Source organism: Drosophila obscura, unplaced genomic scaffold (assembly GCF_018151105.1).
Source record: "Drosophila obscura isolate BZ-5 IFL unplaced genomic scaffold, ASM1815110v1 contig_187, whole genome shotgun sequence".
Classification (NCBI taxonomy): domain Eukaryota; kingdom Metazoa; phylum Arthropoda; class Insecta; order Diptera; family Drosophilidae; genus Drosophila; species Drosophila obscura.
Genome location: NW_024542775.1, coordinates 455672 through 473262, shown reverse-complemented (window position 1 = coordinate 473262; position 17591 = coordinate 455672). Strand labels below are relative to the sequence as shown.

Genomic DNA, 17591 nt, shown 5'->3' with positions numbered 1-17591 from the left:
CATTCTGTAATAGTGCGCAGTGATATCGAGACTTCGTAAAGCGGTAAGCCATCAGAAACCTACGCACGCTTACATTAAGTTACAAAAAATCGTATGCATACGTCAATATTTAAAAACGGAACAACACCGTACATGATTTTTGTCCACTTACTGCTTATACTTATACGTATGTTTAAGGATTATTTATCTCCCAAAACATACAAATTTGAAGAGGGTATTATATACTCGTACATCCTGTTTGAAAGATACTCACTCGTATTGGGACATTCACGTGCAAACACGTGAAATAGACAGTCACCCTCTCGCCCAACCGATCGATGAATGCTGGCGCATGACGCGCGACGAATAAAATAATATAAATTGGAATAATTAACGGGAGACTAATAAATCATTCATCCACTGTGAAAAACCCAACCCACCCCAAGTGCTCCAATTAAAACGCCTATTAAAAATCCTTCATGCAGCTTGGCCATTGGGGGCATAGCATTGATATCATTCTGCTGGTCTTATTAAATATTTCTGCTTCTTTTTGACATCAAAGCAATGGCATATCGGTGTACTTACATATGTATAGCATTTTAAAAACGAATACTTTGCGTCGAATGAGTCTATTTCAGTGCATTTGAAAGACCATTCCATTCTTGCTTTGTTTATTTTGTTTAAGTTCAAACCAGTATTTCATTGTCTTACATAATTAATTTAGTATATTATTTACAGTAAAATATATTTTACAATATGATTAACTACAATCAAGAAATATTTTAAACAGTTTATGTTTATTTATATAATTTATATGAAGTTACCAGTGTACGTGTACCGGAATAAAGGAATTATTTTGGTAACGGGACGGGATGTATCCTCGTCACTATGTCACTAAACACATAAGTATGCGTAAAAATAAGATATAAATAAAAGAAAAACTGATTGATTGAACCCTTCAACTGAATGTGCTAGCTGGTAAACGTTATTTTGCAGCTCGGTAGTTGGGGCTATGCTACATTACCGCTACACACGCTTAGTTGTGCACTACGGCCGAGGAATGTTGGATGCTTCGTTCAAATTCTTCCAAGCTGAGGGTTTGATTCATATTTAAAAGTGGCAATTTTCCGGCAGAAGCTCTGGCAAGAAGCTCTGGAGAAAACCACTGAGCTAATTGATTATTTGTTGGTGATGACAACCGATCGTCTCTGTGGTAATTGCTTTTGATTACGCTTCCAGATTCCGAGATGTCAACACCACCTATGTATATTGATATAAGGCAAGTTAAAAAAGTTAGACAATGAAAACAATCCGTTTTATACCTGGAATTGACGATGATATCTGTGCACCGTGAATTACTCTGTGTCTGAGTTGTTGGTGTGACTGCTGCTGAAGTTGTAGGTAATGGTGATGTTGCATTTGCGAGATTCCGTCAGAATATGGAATATTCTGATTCATATTTTCAGTGTTCAAAACTGAATCCGTTGGCTGCATTGGTTTAAACCTTTGCTGGTTCTGATGCTGTTGCAGCTCTGCTTTTGAAACAAACGGTACTGGAGTCGGTTGATGCGGGACAGTGTTCAGACTTCCCTTTAGTATAGGACGGCCTAAAAATACAATAAGTGCGCCGAAGTTAGCATACTTAGCTTGCAGACTGTCTAGAACTACAGACGACTCCACCATATTTACCAAATGATTTTCCTTGTGCCATTTGAACCGGACCATGAGCCCATTTTATCGGTTGCTGATTACGAGACTGTGGCAGTTTTGGAGACATTTGTGGACTGTTTGGACTAATGGAATAGTTTCCTCCACCTAGTATCATGCGAGGTTGAGCGGACATTGCCTGCGGTTCGTTTCCAATTGGGTTTGGACCAAGCAGCTTGGTGTTAGTGTTCTGTGGGTGCATTTGGTATTGCTGGTGTGCCTGATTGTAAGGCGTTTCCTTATCAGCTGTCATCTTCCGCAGCACAGACGTAGGCGTGAACGCCAGTGGAGTGGGCGAGTTGCTATGGCGAATGTTTTGACTTATCCCATGGTTACTGGAGTTTTGTGGGAATAGATCTGGAAGTTTAAATTTAAGTTTATTAATTCAGAAATTTATCCTCGTAGAAATTCCATACCCTCAGGGTAGTTCTGATGTTGGGGATGAGCTTGATGAAACGATAGATTGGCCAAGCTGTGGTGATCCATATCTATCGGATATGCTGGCTTATAGGCTAGAGAATTTCTCCTACTATTTGAGAATTCCCGAAGAACGGTTGCAATGACGTCTTTTGTGTGAGTCACAGTGCTGGGGTTGCTCAATTCCTTTTCTAGAAACTCAACCGAAACATCTCCTCGGGCAATGCCTGAAATCAGAGAGTTTACCAGTAAATAATCGCACAATAATTGCCAAATTTCAACCAAATTGTATTCAAGAAAATTATGAAGCATCTTACTTTGAATTAAATGATGAACTTCCATTCGCTTCTGTGCCAGTAATATATTAGGCGTGTTGACACCTTGGATTTGGTGCTGCTGCTGTTGCAGCTGCGGATGCTGCTGCTGTACCATGGGCTCATTCATCCTCTTTGGCATGCAGTCATTATGCTTAAAGCGTTGTTGAAATGACTCCATGTTATCTTCCTTCATTTGAGGACTGTGATCCCGAAGTATGTTCTGTTGAGGATCCATTGAATGAGGCCGAAGTGTATTTTGAATTGCAGAGCTCGAAGCATTTATCATATGATAAACTTCATTTTCCATCTGATGCTGGCTGCTTTGGGAGCCCAGTTGCTGCAGGAGCTTTCTGAAGGCTTCCGTATCCCTGGCCACTGGCTTTTCCACTTGAGCTTGCTGACCCCCATAGGCCACGGCCATTGGGTTCGTGTAATCGGAACGCAGGTCCACTTTAGTCATTTGTGCTTCCAAGTCTTTAACACTGGGTATATCTAAAATAGGAAACGTATTGTTGTAGTGATCGATACCCTCCTCGCTGATATTTGCAAATAATGTTGAAGACCCACCGTGAGTTTCTTGTGCGCCTAGCTCCCGAAGTGCCGATGGCTCATTATTATTTGCAGCTTCTTTGGGTCGAAACCACCGGCTAAAGCGAGACGTGCCCTTCGTTTCATCCTGATCATCTCCGTCATTACTCTACGTTAATTGAAAATTAACATATATATTTATTTGTATGATAATAGCATAAATTGGAAAGAATAAACCCGATATCTTTCTCCCACGTTCGCCTACTTTTCCCTTTTGAGGCAAGAGTGAGTGGCTAAGAGTCGAGTTGCTGCGGTAGTGTTGTCTGATCAAAGAGAACCATTACTTTCTGTCTTTCTTGCTGAAATAGATAGCGGTGAAGGGAGAGAAAAAGAGCGGTGCCCCTTATCCCACCCTTAACTTATAAGCAACGCTGCGAGAGAGGCATACAGAGAAAGAGCGTCATACGTGCGCGTAAATTTGTAAATCATCAAAATAAGGTGCACGTCGCGCTTTGAATACCCTAATGGACAATTTTTCGAATGTGATGTCATAATGATATATGTATGTATATTATTTTTATATTTAGTTATTTATACAAGGTGCTTCTGCTTGAATTTCTCCTCAATTTCATTCAGCGCTGTCACACACTGATTTTTACGCTAAATCGAAAACGCGAGTCCAACACGAACCTTACTTTCCCATAACACTAGTCAACACGACATTTCCGCTGTGGCCCAAAATTACTTTTTCTGATAGATTTCGCGATTTAAATTTTTTAAAGAATTATGGTTTTTTTTTTAAGAATATTTTCAGAGGTAGTGCTTATATTTTTTAAATAACTTAATTATCTTATATCTGGTTGCATAGAACTTTGCAGTTGTGAGGAGCTGACAAATGCAGCTATAAATCCGACACAGACACTGTAGCAGCAGCTTAACGCCTGGAAGATATTAAGCTTTCAAATTCAAATTTCATAATTTTTTTGCGGTATTTTTCCTCGAAATGTTTACTTTAAAAACTCAGGAAAAGTCGAAAAAAATTCTTGACATGCATTTTAGATAGACGCATTAAAATTCGTTAACCAAACCTAAAACATGAAAATATATACAACAAATTATTTTTGGAAGGTTGCGGGCCGAACTGCCAATTGGGAACAGAGCTAGAGGTGGAAAAACATCGATGCTGCTATCGATGCATCGGTGTTTTTTAAATTTTTATAAGCATCGATGTTTTTTGGCGAAACATCGATGTTTTCTTTTTATTTTTTTTTCGTCTATGAAAGAAAAACCTAAAGAGAGAAGATCAAGCTCAAATGGTTACATTTTTAGATGAATACAGACGGCATGATGCCATTTAAAGCTGTAGCCCAAAACGACCAAAAACGGGGTAACGACATATCTCCGGGCGACAATTCTCCTGCTATTACTTTTTCTAGCAGGAGATATGTCGCTAAATTCTGGGCGGAGAAATGACGCCAAACTCCGCGAGGAGATATGTATGTCGTTTCAAAATCTCCGTGCGGAGATATGTCGTTAGGGCCTGCCAGGAGATATGTCGCTATGCCCATCCTACGATTCAGAGAGGATGTTCAGCAAGTGTGGGAAAATTATTTCCGTTCGTCGTAGACGCCTTAAGCCGGAAGTGGTGGACCATTATTATTTCTCAACAAGAATCAAGACTTTTTTTAAGATATAATCTGGAAAATGTACTTATATATATATATATATTTTTTTGTGAATGGATTTCGGAACTCATGATCTCAAATTAAATAAATTAATTAAATAATTAAATAAATAAATTAAATAATCTAAAATTTCACTAAAACATCGATATCTCCAAACATCGATGTTTTTACACCTCTAAACAGAGCAAACGAAAAGGGTTCGAATTTTTTGTACCTGAACGTGTTTCCTTTGGCATTAAATGTTGATGACAGTTACTTTTTTTCGTTGTGCCCAATCTGAGGTATGGAAACCTGTTCAGGTCAAATGTTGACCTTTATTTTTTCACAAGTACAGGTCCACACAAATTAGACATTTGACGCTTCTACCTATTCATATTTCAATGAAACCATTCCCTAACCCATACAACAATCAGTACTTTTTAGTCTTTTTAGTCAATTTTAAGAATATACAAATTTTCTATTTGGTGTTTGTTGCTCATTACTAACGTCCCCTAGTCACCAGTCGGAATGAGTTCCAGGCTGCTTTTTCATTCGTAGATAAAATATTTTTAAATCCATCATCTTTTAGTATAGTTTTCGAATTTGTGGGCCATCAAAAACGCCTTCTATAACTTCTGCCAGCGACAGACGTGGAAAAACAGTTTTTAGGTAAGAAAATGAATAAAATTGTTCAGTAGTCCCAGTTTAATGTGTAATGGTGGTAAAATAAGGTCTTAAAACTTCACGAGAGCTGCATTTTGTATGTTGTAATTTTCCAATGTATTTTCCTCCCGTTTTGGCCAGAGTTTTCTTGAGTAATACTTAGTTTTAACTCCCCTATCCCATTAGCACAGAAAGCAGCAGTATTTTGTTTAACCACCTTGCAATCCCGTTAACATGGCTACGACTTTTAAGTCGTAGACCATCTACTGGTGTTCTTTATATTTTATATTTTCAAAGAATTTAGACATTTTTATATGTTTCATTCATATTAACAGAATGGGCGATGGAAATTTAAGAAAAACTATACAAATTTTAAAATCCCGAAATCTATCAGAAAAAGTTATTTTGGTCCACAGCGGGAAGAAAGAGTTAAATTTTGTTGAGTGGTGTAATGGATGTTCAATTGGTGATTAACCCTCACCCTAAAATTTTTAAGTAAATTTTAGTAAATCGATATCCAATCCGCTGCCGGAATTTAAAGATTCCGCGTGCAATCAGCGGGCGTTCGATGTCCACCTAGTTCGATTCGAATCTTCGAAGTTAGGGCAGTAATGACCCTTTTTTAAGCTGAATTGGCTTACACACACATCCACTTTTAACAAAAATATGTGCAATATACCCCTGAACTTTTTTTGAGTACGGGTATAAAAATGGTATCGCGAATTCAACCGTGGACGTCCTTCGTTGCAGGCCGAATTTTGTGAAGGTAGTTTAAAATTCATTTTTGTGCCACAAAATATCGATGCTGTGCGCGAAATGATTGAGCAAGATCGTCGTGTCACATACTGTGAGATTGAGGTATCCTTGGGCATTAGTATGAGGACCATTAATAAGATTTTCCATGATCACCTCGTGGTAAAAAAGAAGTGCTAGAAGTGGAAGCCCACAAAATTAAACAATTTTTCCAAAAATACGATCGTGGTGCTTTAAAATATGTGTTTAACATCTATACAGGTGACGAATCATGAATGCATATATAATAAATCGAAAAAAAAATCATTAATCAACGGTATCAGTGTTTTAAAGCAAAAAAAAAAACCTGTTTTATAGATACTTTTTCTAAGTGCCAAAAGTCTTGTGAAAATAGGTTTAAATGTTTAAAAAAAAATAAATAGTAAAAAAAAATTTTAAATAATAAAACCATTTTCAGACGCCTAAGTTGTGTTTTTATAGTTAGGCCATAGCTAGGCAGCCTACGTAAAAGTAGAGTCGCGTCCACAAAAGCGACTCACAACGTTCCTTCTCGTTTAATATATAGGTTTAGTTAAGTTTCTGTCCGTGAAAAAAATTGCATAAAATTGACCACCGCATGCGCTCTACGAGCTCATTTATGTTGGCTAAAGACGGACCGGACTGAAAAAAATATCGTACACTCAATTGCTCTTCGAAATGAATATGTATTGACAATTTAAATGGCAGAACGTCTCCGTTCAGCTAGTAGTCTGTAAGAGGGAATAATATTTATGCAGGGCCTGTGTTCCATTGCATAGGAGCCGACTCATGTAATTTACAGATTGCCAACATGAAAACGACTATATTATATGGTGATATTTACCATAAGTGTAGGGTCCAGGGGGTGCATGTTCAGAAAGGCATCGAAGTTGAATTCACCCTCGGAGTTTGAGGTACAGGGTAAACGGCCTGATTGCTGATGGTTTTTGTTTTGTTTGGTAGTTTCCAGTGGGGGCTGAATGAACGTGGGTACACTTTCACCAGTGTCTTTGACGTCGTCCTTGGTTTTCCGTTCGATTACGTTTAGGCTGGATATACTGCTGCTTCTTGAGGCACCGTCGACCACAGGACGCTCAGCTGCTTGACTTTGCTTTGACGGAAATCGATTTGCCTTTTCTTCAAGCTCCGAGCGCTCATCGTTGTGTTCATGATCATCGAATCCATGCAAATCTATTGTCTCTAGCTGGGATGTCGGGCCAGCACTGAACCACTCGGGTTCTTCATGCCTGTCATGCTGATGGTACATGTTTGTGCGCTTTCCCCGACCTTGGATACCTCCAGAATCCTTGTTTGATGACCGGCGACTGCTCATTCCTTGCCTGTCGACAGATCTTTTGTTGTCGTATTGAAACCTCCTATCTCCTATATTCTCAGTAAGTCGATCGCTATGTCTTCCACTAAATGTCCGCGGGCGCTGTTGGTTCTGGTTTTGATTCTGGATCGGATTTTGTTGGTTAATACTTCCACTTCCATTCTGAGATCTTTCCTTCTCCTTTTCAATGCCAGATGATGCCTGCTGTTGGCCTTTGTAGTCCCAATTATCGGATCTGGGCAAAAGTCGGCCGCTGCCAATGCGCCTTTCCTGGCGAGTTGTCGAAAACGTCGGTGAAGATGCCAGAGATTGGTCATGATCTTGTTGGACATTGTTTGAACGTCTCTCACAGCTCTCTCCCACCCATTCACTACCTTTCCTGCTGGGGGAACTCATGCCTTTACCCTGGCTGTGCGTGGGAGTGGAGGCATGGTCTAGCCCTACAGTCATATTTTCTCCGACTGAAATATCGTCAGAATTGGTGTTCATCGGGTCATTGTTTTCCGTGCCATTACCACAATTGACTGCAGCAAAGCGTCGTTTGGCAAATGCTGGCATTAAATGCGATGAAGATATGCTCCGATGATCGATGATTGACGATTTGAACGATGGACCACCTAGAACGCTTTGCGTCGATTGTGTGTCTTTATCCTTGTCTTCGATACACATCGAGTGGGAATCACTGGGCGCAAAGCGCTGATAATAGTTATTGGCTCGCTCCCGATTTCGCATCGCTCGCCTCGAGCTTATTAATCCATTATTGGTGCTGCTCAGACTGGAGTTATCCGTCTCTGGGGATAGGCTGATTTTATTTGGATTTGCATAGTTGCTGGGAACATTGGCGCTGGCGTTGACTTTCCAAAAATTTAAAGTCTGCAGCTCATTTCGATTAACACATTGGGGGCGCTGACGACTACTTCCTTCATAACGTAGGGCCAACAAATCTGCCCTTGAGTACCTTAAAAACAGGGTGTAATAAAACAGTTTTATATTAAACACAAAAATATATGCAGGTATTTAGACAGGTATTTGCAAGAACTTGTAAACGGGTAAAAATATTTATCAGTTTTACGAACATTGGGAACAGCTTTCACTAAACGTGCACATTAATACATACACGTCTGCATGTGTATATTTATTTTTCATTATTCCTTATTGACGTAAATAAATTCGTCTTTTACAAATGCATTAAGTCTTAGTCTTAATACACGTGGGCCTGAAGTTGAACTTATTAATCCTATGATGAATAGTAATGGTCAAATAATTAAGCTTACCTCGCTTGATCTTTTGTTAAATCCATTTTTAACGAGGGCGAGTATTTTAGCCGGATTTATTCCAGGTTAATTTAATTTGAATTAAAGCTTTTGTTTTTGAAAATGCTATCCGCATATATTTCAAAATCACAATAGTACTATTTAATTACAAAAACACGCTTATGTCTCCCAGCGAACAAAAATGCATATATACATACATAAATGCATATGTATATACATAAGTTAGAAGCATCTGCATACGATGTAATACATTTTTTTTTCCAAAACAGAATACACGGTATTATTTACAAATTAAATAAGACTACAAAAATACACACAGTGACACATGTTCATTCGTAACACACATAATTTAAATAAATAATCTCCTAAATTAGCTGAATTTTGTGAAAATCACGACAAACTATGGATGGACTTTATGATCGTCGTGAAAATTATCGATTAATATATCATAAATTACGAGTTTAATGCGAGGAATGGATTTAAGTTGTCTTGGGTTTGGGAACATGGGAAAGAAACGCAAACTTGTTGTGCCTGATAATAGTCCACAATCTCGGAGGAATGGTGGGAAATTTTAAAAGAAATGAAACTCCGATTCACTATTTATCAGAAAACAGCAATAATACTCTCTGCACACTGAGTCCATCCTGGGGGAACGGTGGGAATTTTTGAAATATGTGAAACACCGATTCACATTGACACCATCCACCATCCACCATCCATGAGAAACAGCTGTTGCTCACAATTGCGTGAGGTGAAAATTTGTTTACTTTAATTAAAATGAATATAAATAACATTTCAATGGTCGTGAATGTGATTCAGCAGCAAAACATATTCTTGCACAAGCTAATCATGTTGTTGGACATGGACGATGATGATGAAGATAACTTTGACGAGGAGGAGATAATAGAATGGATATCTGTTTTGAAAACACTGAAGCCCGGAAGGTTGTGGTCATTTGTGAGTGCTTCTAATAAATGCAACCAATGTTTAAAGTACAAATATATATGTTATGTTTTTCAGAAGCGGTTCGGTACATTTTGGGAGAAGGATGTACCCGAAAACAACGAGGCGTTTTTTAAGGAAAGTTTTAGGATGGAGAGATCCTGCTTTTCTCTGTTGGTTACTCGCTTGGAAGTGCTACGGAAGAAGGACACAAACTGCCGAGCTGCAATTCCTCTGGAGAAGCGTATCGCCATATCTTTTTATACTTTGGGATCTTCTTCTGAAAAGAGTGTTTTTCGGAGTGTCAGCCAACAGCGTCTGCAATATCCTGCATGAGTTTTGCAGAGATTTCATCAACGAATTCTCAGAGGAATACATGTCCAAAAACTATCTCACTTCAGAGAAAATTGACGAGTGTGTCCAAGCATTTGAAGAAATTGGGTTTCCTCAGTGCCTGGTGCAATTGGTAATAATGCAATAAAATCATCCATAATCTATGTATATACATATATGTAAATTAATTTCATTACTTAATTTTTATGTTAGATGGATGTCACATCGAAATAAAACCACCTGCAGCTGAAATTTGATATTTTTTATTTTTTGCGTGCTTTGTGAGATCTGATGGGGTTATTTTGTTTTATTTTTATATTTTCCTGTCTGTCATTGTTTACATTTTCGTAGTGATCTCCGATTTTTTGTTGTGAAATATGGTTGCATTTGACAATTATCGAAAAAATACCGCACTGAAACGTGAGAATTAGGAACATCCCAGATGGATGGTGGAATAACTGGGAAATTTTCGGAACGGCAAAACCTTACGGACTATCCCAGAAATGGATGGTGGATGGTGGATGGTCCCCAGTGTGAAAAGGCTATAACAAAGTTTTTTTTATGAATTTTTAAATTTAATAAGTTGTAACGAGTGAATTGTCAAAAATATTGGTTTAGATCAGCCATTTTGAAATGTTGTTAAATCCGAATACGACATAAAAATTACAAAAACATTTGAAAATTTGTAAGATGTCAGAAGTCGCCATTTTCTGTACTTCCATATTGTGGGCAGCTGTGGAGCTGCAGAACGAAAATGCACACCGCGATATTGGATAAATCCGATCTTGCAGGACAGACGTGTAATCAACATGGTTTTTACCTCCTTTTAAATGATTAGGTATAGCTCATACAAAAAGGCCTATGTTATGTTTGCTGTTCGCACGAAACACACAAAGTATTGTTATATTGACCTTTTTTATACCCGTACTCAAAAAAGAGTTAAGGGGTATATTAGATTTGTGGTAAAAGTGGATGTGTGCAACGCAGAGAAGGAAACGTTTCCGACCCCATAAAGTATATATATTCTTGATCAGCATCAATAGCCGAGTCTATATAGCCATGTCCGTCTGTCCGTCCGTCTGTCCGACTGTCCGTCTGTCCGTCTGTCCGTCTGTCCGTCCGTCCGTCTTGATGAGCGCCTGGATCTCAGAGACTATAAGAGCTAGAGAAACCAAATTTTGTTTCCAGACTCATGTGATATCACACTGCTACAAGTGTATTTCAAAATTTCGCCCCGCCCCCTTCCGCCCACACAAAGGACGAAAATCTGTGGCAGGCACAGTTTTAAAGATACGATAAAACTAAAAACGCAGTATCGTAGAGAATGACCATATCTACCAGATTGCCGAATCTGAATCAGATCGGATAAAAATTATAGCCAAAATGAAGAAATTAATTTTCTGTTGCTTCCTCTGCATCCCCCTGCCAACGACCCGGTACCTATCTCTTTCTCGCTCGCACACTCTGCCGCGTTCAGTGCGCGAGCAACCCCTAGCGGAGGAGATGTAGAATCTAAATTTTACATGTACAATCTACATGTTAGATGTAGAATACACATTGTAGATGAGATGTAGATAACAAATGTAGCAAAAAAATGTAAAATGTAAAATTTTTTTTTTAATTCTAAAATTCTAAAAAATCATGCTCAAAAATGTATATACTGACTGAGTACGGGTATAAGTAGAGTCGCGTCCCCAGAAGCGACTCACACGTTCCTTCTCGTTATATTTTATTTTAATGGTTTGTTTTTAAATTCTACAAAAAATAAAACCACAAACAATTTATTAACTTACTGTTTTTAGCAGGTTATGTTAAGAGACTGGAAACAATTACTATTTAAAAGATTTACAAGACCAGTAGCGTAGCAAAGTAGGAAAGGTGCAAAAAAAAATTGGGGCCCCAGCTAAAGTCAGATACTTTACCATTAAGAGGGTAAATAATTGAATATTGGTATTAGGTCATGAGATTAATCGAATTCTTTATTTGAAAATGTATGTATTCAGAAAAAGTTATTGAACATTTAACAATATTACAATATTTTTCTTGCCTTACTTTTCGCAAAATTACACTACTCGACAAAATTTAACTTTTTATTTACGCTTCGAACAAACCCAACTTTTTCTGATAGATTAAATTTGTATAGCCGTACTCAAAATTGGGTTAAGGGGTGTATTAGATTTGCGATAAAAGTGGATGTGTGTAACGCAGAGAAGGAAACGTTTCCGACCCCATAAAGTATTATATTCTTGATCAGCATCAACAGCGGAGTCGATATAGCCATGTCTGTCTATCCGTCTGTCTGTCTATCTCGATGAGCGCCTACATCTCAGAGACTATAAGAGCTAGAGCAACCAAATCCATATCCAGACTGCTGTGATATCATGCTGCTACAGGTGTATTTCAAAACTTTGCCCAGCCCCCTTCCGACCAAACAAATGACGATAATCTGTGACAGGCACAATTTTATAGATACGATACAACTGAAAGCGCAGTATCGTAGAGAATAACCAATCTACCCGATTGCCGAATCTGAATTAGATCGGATCATAATTATAGCTAGAATGAAGAAATTAATTTTCAGTTGCTTCCCCTGCCTCCTTCAGCAAGAGACCCGCTACTCTCTTTCTCGCTCGCACACTCTGCCTCGTTATGTACGCGAGCGCCCTCTAGCGGAGGAGATGTAGAATCTAGATGGTACATGTATAATATACATGTTAGATGTAGAATATACATAGTATATGTAGATAACATACGTAGCAAAAAATGTAAAATTTACATTTTTTTTAATTCTAAAAAATCATAAGCTCATAATCATACATTTTGTATATACTGACTGAGTACGGGTATAAGTAGAGTCGCGTCCCCAGAAGCGACTCACACGTTCCTTTTCGTTTTTTTTTTGTGTATAGGTGCATTAATTGGGAGTCGTTTGAAGTATTGTACATTAAATCCAGTGAAGAAACGGCTGATCTGAAATTGGTAACAAACCCTCCGAAAATCATATTTTACCGTTTGTAACGTTACTCCAGCCGTTTCTCCATAGAATTTTATGAAGAATACTTTAAACGACGCCTAATTATACAAGTCGAATTCATGCTTGCATTTCAAACAGAAGTGAGAGATATTTTTGGTGATTTTTTGGTGTGAGTCTGGGCTACTAAGCTTGGGGGCCCCTTAAGCTCAAGTCTCCGCACCGTCTTGCACGTATGTAGCTACGCCACTGTCCACCAGTGTCTTTTGTTGATGTCCCTGTTGCGAATATACCAGTCAGCTCCAGTTGCCAAGCGGAGCACCGGAGCCAGGAGACTGTAGTGGACTTTATTCGTCAGTTTCGGGAGCTTGTAATGGTCCTGTATGTCTGAATGTCTGAACGCAATCTATCGCTCGGGAAGCAATCGTAGCCCAGCAATCAATGATCAATCACAGACAATGGGTATGACAGCTCTTCTGGCCCGTCACCTTTGTGCCAGTCTCCAGTCAAAATAGTGAAGCGGCGACGCAGCTCGCAGTACACTGACTCGAAGGAGGACGAACAAACTGACGGCAATGCGAATGCTCCAAATATGTTCGAGTGCTAAAAAGTTTAATTTATTTATGTTCCTTCAATTGCAACCATTACGAACGTTAAGTTGGATTACGTTAATTACGTTGTAAGCTCATTTACAGTTTTATTTTAGTTCTAGCTTAATTCGTATTTCAATTTTCATTGTGTATTTTATGCTCGGCATATAAAAATAAACAAAAAAAGTGTCTAGAGTGACACACAGGTATCTACACTCCTTCCACTGCTCCAGCAGCTCACCGTCTAGGAAGACTCTGGGGAACGTTTCTGGTCGACGCACTTATCCGGGTTCATCAAAAAATTCTCGAATTGCTTCAGGTACCGCTGGAGTTTTTCTGTGGCATCATAAACACAGCCAGCCCTTGACAGTACTGCCGTGTCCTCTGCAAAAGTTGCAGTCCGTAGATCGATCGGCTGGGACGGTCTTCTGGCGTAGCTTTTCGGAATGTCATGAGTGAACAGGCTGTATAGTGTTGGGCCAAGTACTTTGCCTTGCGGCACTCCTGCTCGTTTTGCGCTACCCTTAATGTTCGGTCAGGAAGCTGCGGATTGGCTGACAAAGCTGAGGATTGGTCATAGGCTTGATCTTTGCAAGCGGACCAGCCTGCCATACCTTGTCGAAGGCTTGCTGGATATCCAGCATTGACCAATATTTTCAGAACAGATCCAATTTTGAGGTTGGGTTAATAAAAATATTTATAAAAAAGGCACAAGCTAAATTGGCCTGGTAATGAGGTCAAATTCATATCAATGCATCAATAAATAATCTATTTTCTTCGCAATTAATAGGGTGCTCAGACTGGGGCTGCGTCATGCTTCTTTGCTTCTTGACGGAGACGCAGATTTTTGGTACATAGATTGGGGCCTCGTGGTGCCAAAAGTTGCGTCGCTTTAGGAAGCATGTTCGTCTATTCGAAATATTCGAATGCTTTGATTAACATAATCAAAAGCTTTGCTCAAATCTTTAAATAGAGACGATAACTCTAGAAGGTTAGTCAATGTTGAACGATGTCTAAAAAAAACAATGTTGCGACGGGGATATTGAACTATAGCATGCGTGTTGCAATTGAAGAGTAACAAGGTGCTAAAGCAGCTTTGGAATAGCAGATAGCTTTGTTAGATCTGGACCCATTTTGGATTCGTTCCAAATCACGGGAAGGCGAGAACACTCCAGAGATAAATTAAAAAGGAAGGTCAACGACTGGCATATATTAGACTACAGACTTATACTAGACTACAGATCGGAACTTTATCTGGAAAGAGAAAGAGATGTCAATGAAACCTTCAAGAACTGCGCTTTCTCCGAAGAAGGGGAGAAATACGTTTTAAGCATAAGGTAGAGGGTATGGATAAGGGGTGGAATAGTCGTAGGTACGCGATGAGTACGTCTATTAAAAGAAGGTGGCAAATAAAATTTCAATACCTTGAGCTAAAGTTTCTGTTTTATTCAATAAATGTAGAGAAGGAGGAAACGCGTTAGACTCACGTTTTGAGTTGACAAACGAATAGAATGTTTTGGGATCATTACGGAAGATTGTACTATATTGGGAAGGATATTGCGCATAGCATTGACGATTGACAGTAAGAAATTTAGAGCGAACAAAAGATTATTGATAAAGACAGATAAAGAACCAGTTATCTGGTACTTTTTGTATAGCCGGGATTTTTTATTTTTTGGGTAGGAAAGATACTTGGAGAACCAGGGCTGTTTGAAGGATACATACATATACGGTGACTTCAGGAACAAAGGTATTGATGGCGGAGTTTAACGTGTGATAAAACGAGTTGATTGTTGCATCTATATTTGATGACGACTGAAAAAAGGACCAATAAATTTGCTAGAGATGTAGACTTAGATCGTTCAAATTCGTTTTGCGAAAACACTTTATTCGACTTGTTGAAGGTAAAATGGTATTAATACTCGAAAACTCCACAACTATAGATAAAGTTCAATGGTACGGATCTTCAGGAAAAGATATCGAAGTGAGATCTAGAAGTCTGTCTCTATTGTTCTGTTCTGTTATCTACATCTACAATGTATATTTTACATCTAACATGTAGATTATATATCTTCTCCGCTAGAGGGCGCTCACGCACTGAACGCGGCAGAGTGTGCGAGCGAGAAAAATAATGAGTCTCTTGCAGGAGGGGGCAGGGGAAGCAACTGAAAATTAATTTCTTTATTTTGGCTTTAATTATGATCCGATCTAATTCAGATTCGGAAATCTGGTAGATATGGTCGATCTCTACGATACTGCGTTTTCAATTGTATCGTATCTTTAACATTGTGGCTGCCACAGATTTTCGTCCTTTGTGGGGGCGGGGCGAAATTTTGAAACTTGTACTTGAACACTTGTAGCAGTCTGATACCACATGAGTCTGGAAAAAAAATTTGGTTGCTCTAGCTCTTATAGTCTCTGAGATCTAGGCGTTCATCAAGACGGACAGACAGATAGACGGACGGACATGGCTATATCGACTCGGCTATTGATGCTGATCAAGAATATATATACTTTATGGGGTCGGAAACGTTTTCTTCTCTGCGTTGCACACATCCACTTTTACCACAAATACAATATACCCCTTAACTCTTTTTGAGTACTTGAGATAAGAGCATTGATGAAGATTTACATCTTCCGTTGTGGCTTCTGGCATGAGTCGAGAGGCAGACCACTGCCCTGAGTGGTAGTGCGGAAAAGCAAGCTGGTGGAGTTACTCCCAAAAGTCTCAGTGTGGGACCTGAGAAACTAGCAGAGGCGGCAGATCCAACCGCACCAGAAAATGGGGGACCATAATTTGTCGCTGGATGCTGTTGTGCATGGCCACATCTCTGGCAGCTGAGTCCGAAGTTATATTGACGAAGGGAACTTACATAGGCTTGAAAAAGTCACACGACTCTGACGTCGGATTGACTTCCATCGGTAAAGGCTGACCACTTGGATTTGAGAATGACTTCATTGGTTGTAGGTCATTCCTCTCACCTACAACCACTAGGTTCCACTAGGTATGACCAGCAATAAGTTATTCTTCGGGAATTTTCGCCTCGGTGATTCGCTCAAGAGTTTGAGGCCCAGAAACTGCGCAGAAAAGGAAACGTTTCCGACCCCATAAAGTATGTTCATGATCAGCAACAATAACCGAGTCGATAGAGCCAAGTCTGTTTGTCTGTCCGTCTGTCCGTCTTGTTTGTCGGCTGGATCTCAGAGACTATAAGAGCTAGAGCAACCAGATTTTGTTTCCAGACTCATGTGATATCGCACTGCTACAAGTGTTATTTCGCCCCGCCCCCTTCCGCCCCACAAAGGACGAAAATCTGTGGTAGGCACAATTTTAAAGATACGATAAACCTGAAAACGCAGTATCGTAGAGAATGACCATATCTACCAGATTTCCGAATTTGAATCAGATCCGCTACTCATTCTCTTTCTTGCTCGCACACTCTGCCTCGTTATGTACGCGAGCGCCCTCTAGCGAAGGAGTTGTAGAATCTAAATGGTACATGTAAAATCTACATGTTAGATATAAAATATACATGTACTGACTGAGTACGGGTATACGCAGTGTCGCGTCCCCAGAAGCGACTTACACGTTCCTTCTCGTTTCCATTGCAGACGTTGCACAATATGTACTCATTTCAAGCTCAAATTTTTAAAATTTATATTAGATAGCTTACAAATATGATTTGTATCTTAAAGAAGAGAAAATGAAACAAATTTTGAGTTTTGCTTAGCTGTATATACTTAAACGACTTTTTTTGCCCAATTTTTGATTATGGAAAACCACTTTTCTTTGCATGTACATACATATGTACGTATGTACAATGGGCATTACAAATATCGAGCAAAAATAAGGATAAACGGTAGGATAGCACATAGGATATATGTATGTATGGCTGGCTGGTAGGTTAGTTACTGGTATTTATACTCCTTGACCCAACATATTCATAGATGCATACGTAAATATATAATAGTATATTGGTTGAATACAAAGTAAAACTAAAATATCCTCTTTTAGAATGAAAGAAATACCTTACCTGTATTGGATACGTTTAATTAACACGACACATTTAAATTTTAATGAACTCGTTATATTTCGTAATGC

General features: G+C 39.0%; 1 protein-coding gene across 1 annotated transcript; it reads right to left on the bottom strand.

The window, feature by feature from the left end:
* Positions 1 to 621: 621 nt before the first annotated feature.
* Positions 622 to 9068, bottom strand: LOC111070754 (eukaryotic translation initiation factor 4E transporter). Its single transcript, XM_022361582.2, has 8 exons — positions 8654 to 9068; positions 6891 to 8337; positions 2988 to 3117; positions 2421 to 2912; positions 2103 to 2330; positions 1669 to 2043; positions 1302 to 1586; positions 622 to 1239 (listed from the first exon to the last, which is right to left on the bottom strand). Exons 1-8 carry the CDS (start codon positions 8677 to 8679, stop codon positions 1016 to 1018), a joined length of 3207 nt encoding a protein of 1068 aa, XP_022217274.1. The 5' UTR covers positions 8680 to 9068; the 3' UTR covers positions 622 to 1015.
* Positions 9069 to 17591: the final 8523 nt, after the last annotated feature.

Bases quoted from the DNA above. Each gene is read 5' to 3' on its own strand.
- LOC111070754 (XM_022361582.2), bottom strand. From the start codon at position 8,679: ATGGATTTAACAAAAGATCAAGCGAG. The intron at 2,044-2,102 runs GTATGGAATTTC...TTAAACTTCCAG, and splicing joins ACATCAGAACTACCCTGAGG to ATCTATTCCCACAAAACTCC. The intron at 1,240-1,301 runs GTATAAAACGGA...CAATATACATAG, and splicing joins GATATCATCGTCAATTCCAG to GTGGTGTTGACATCTCGGAA.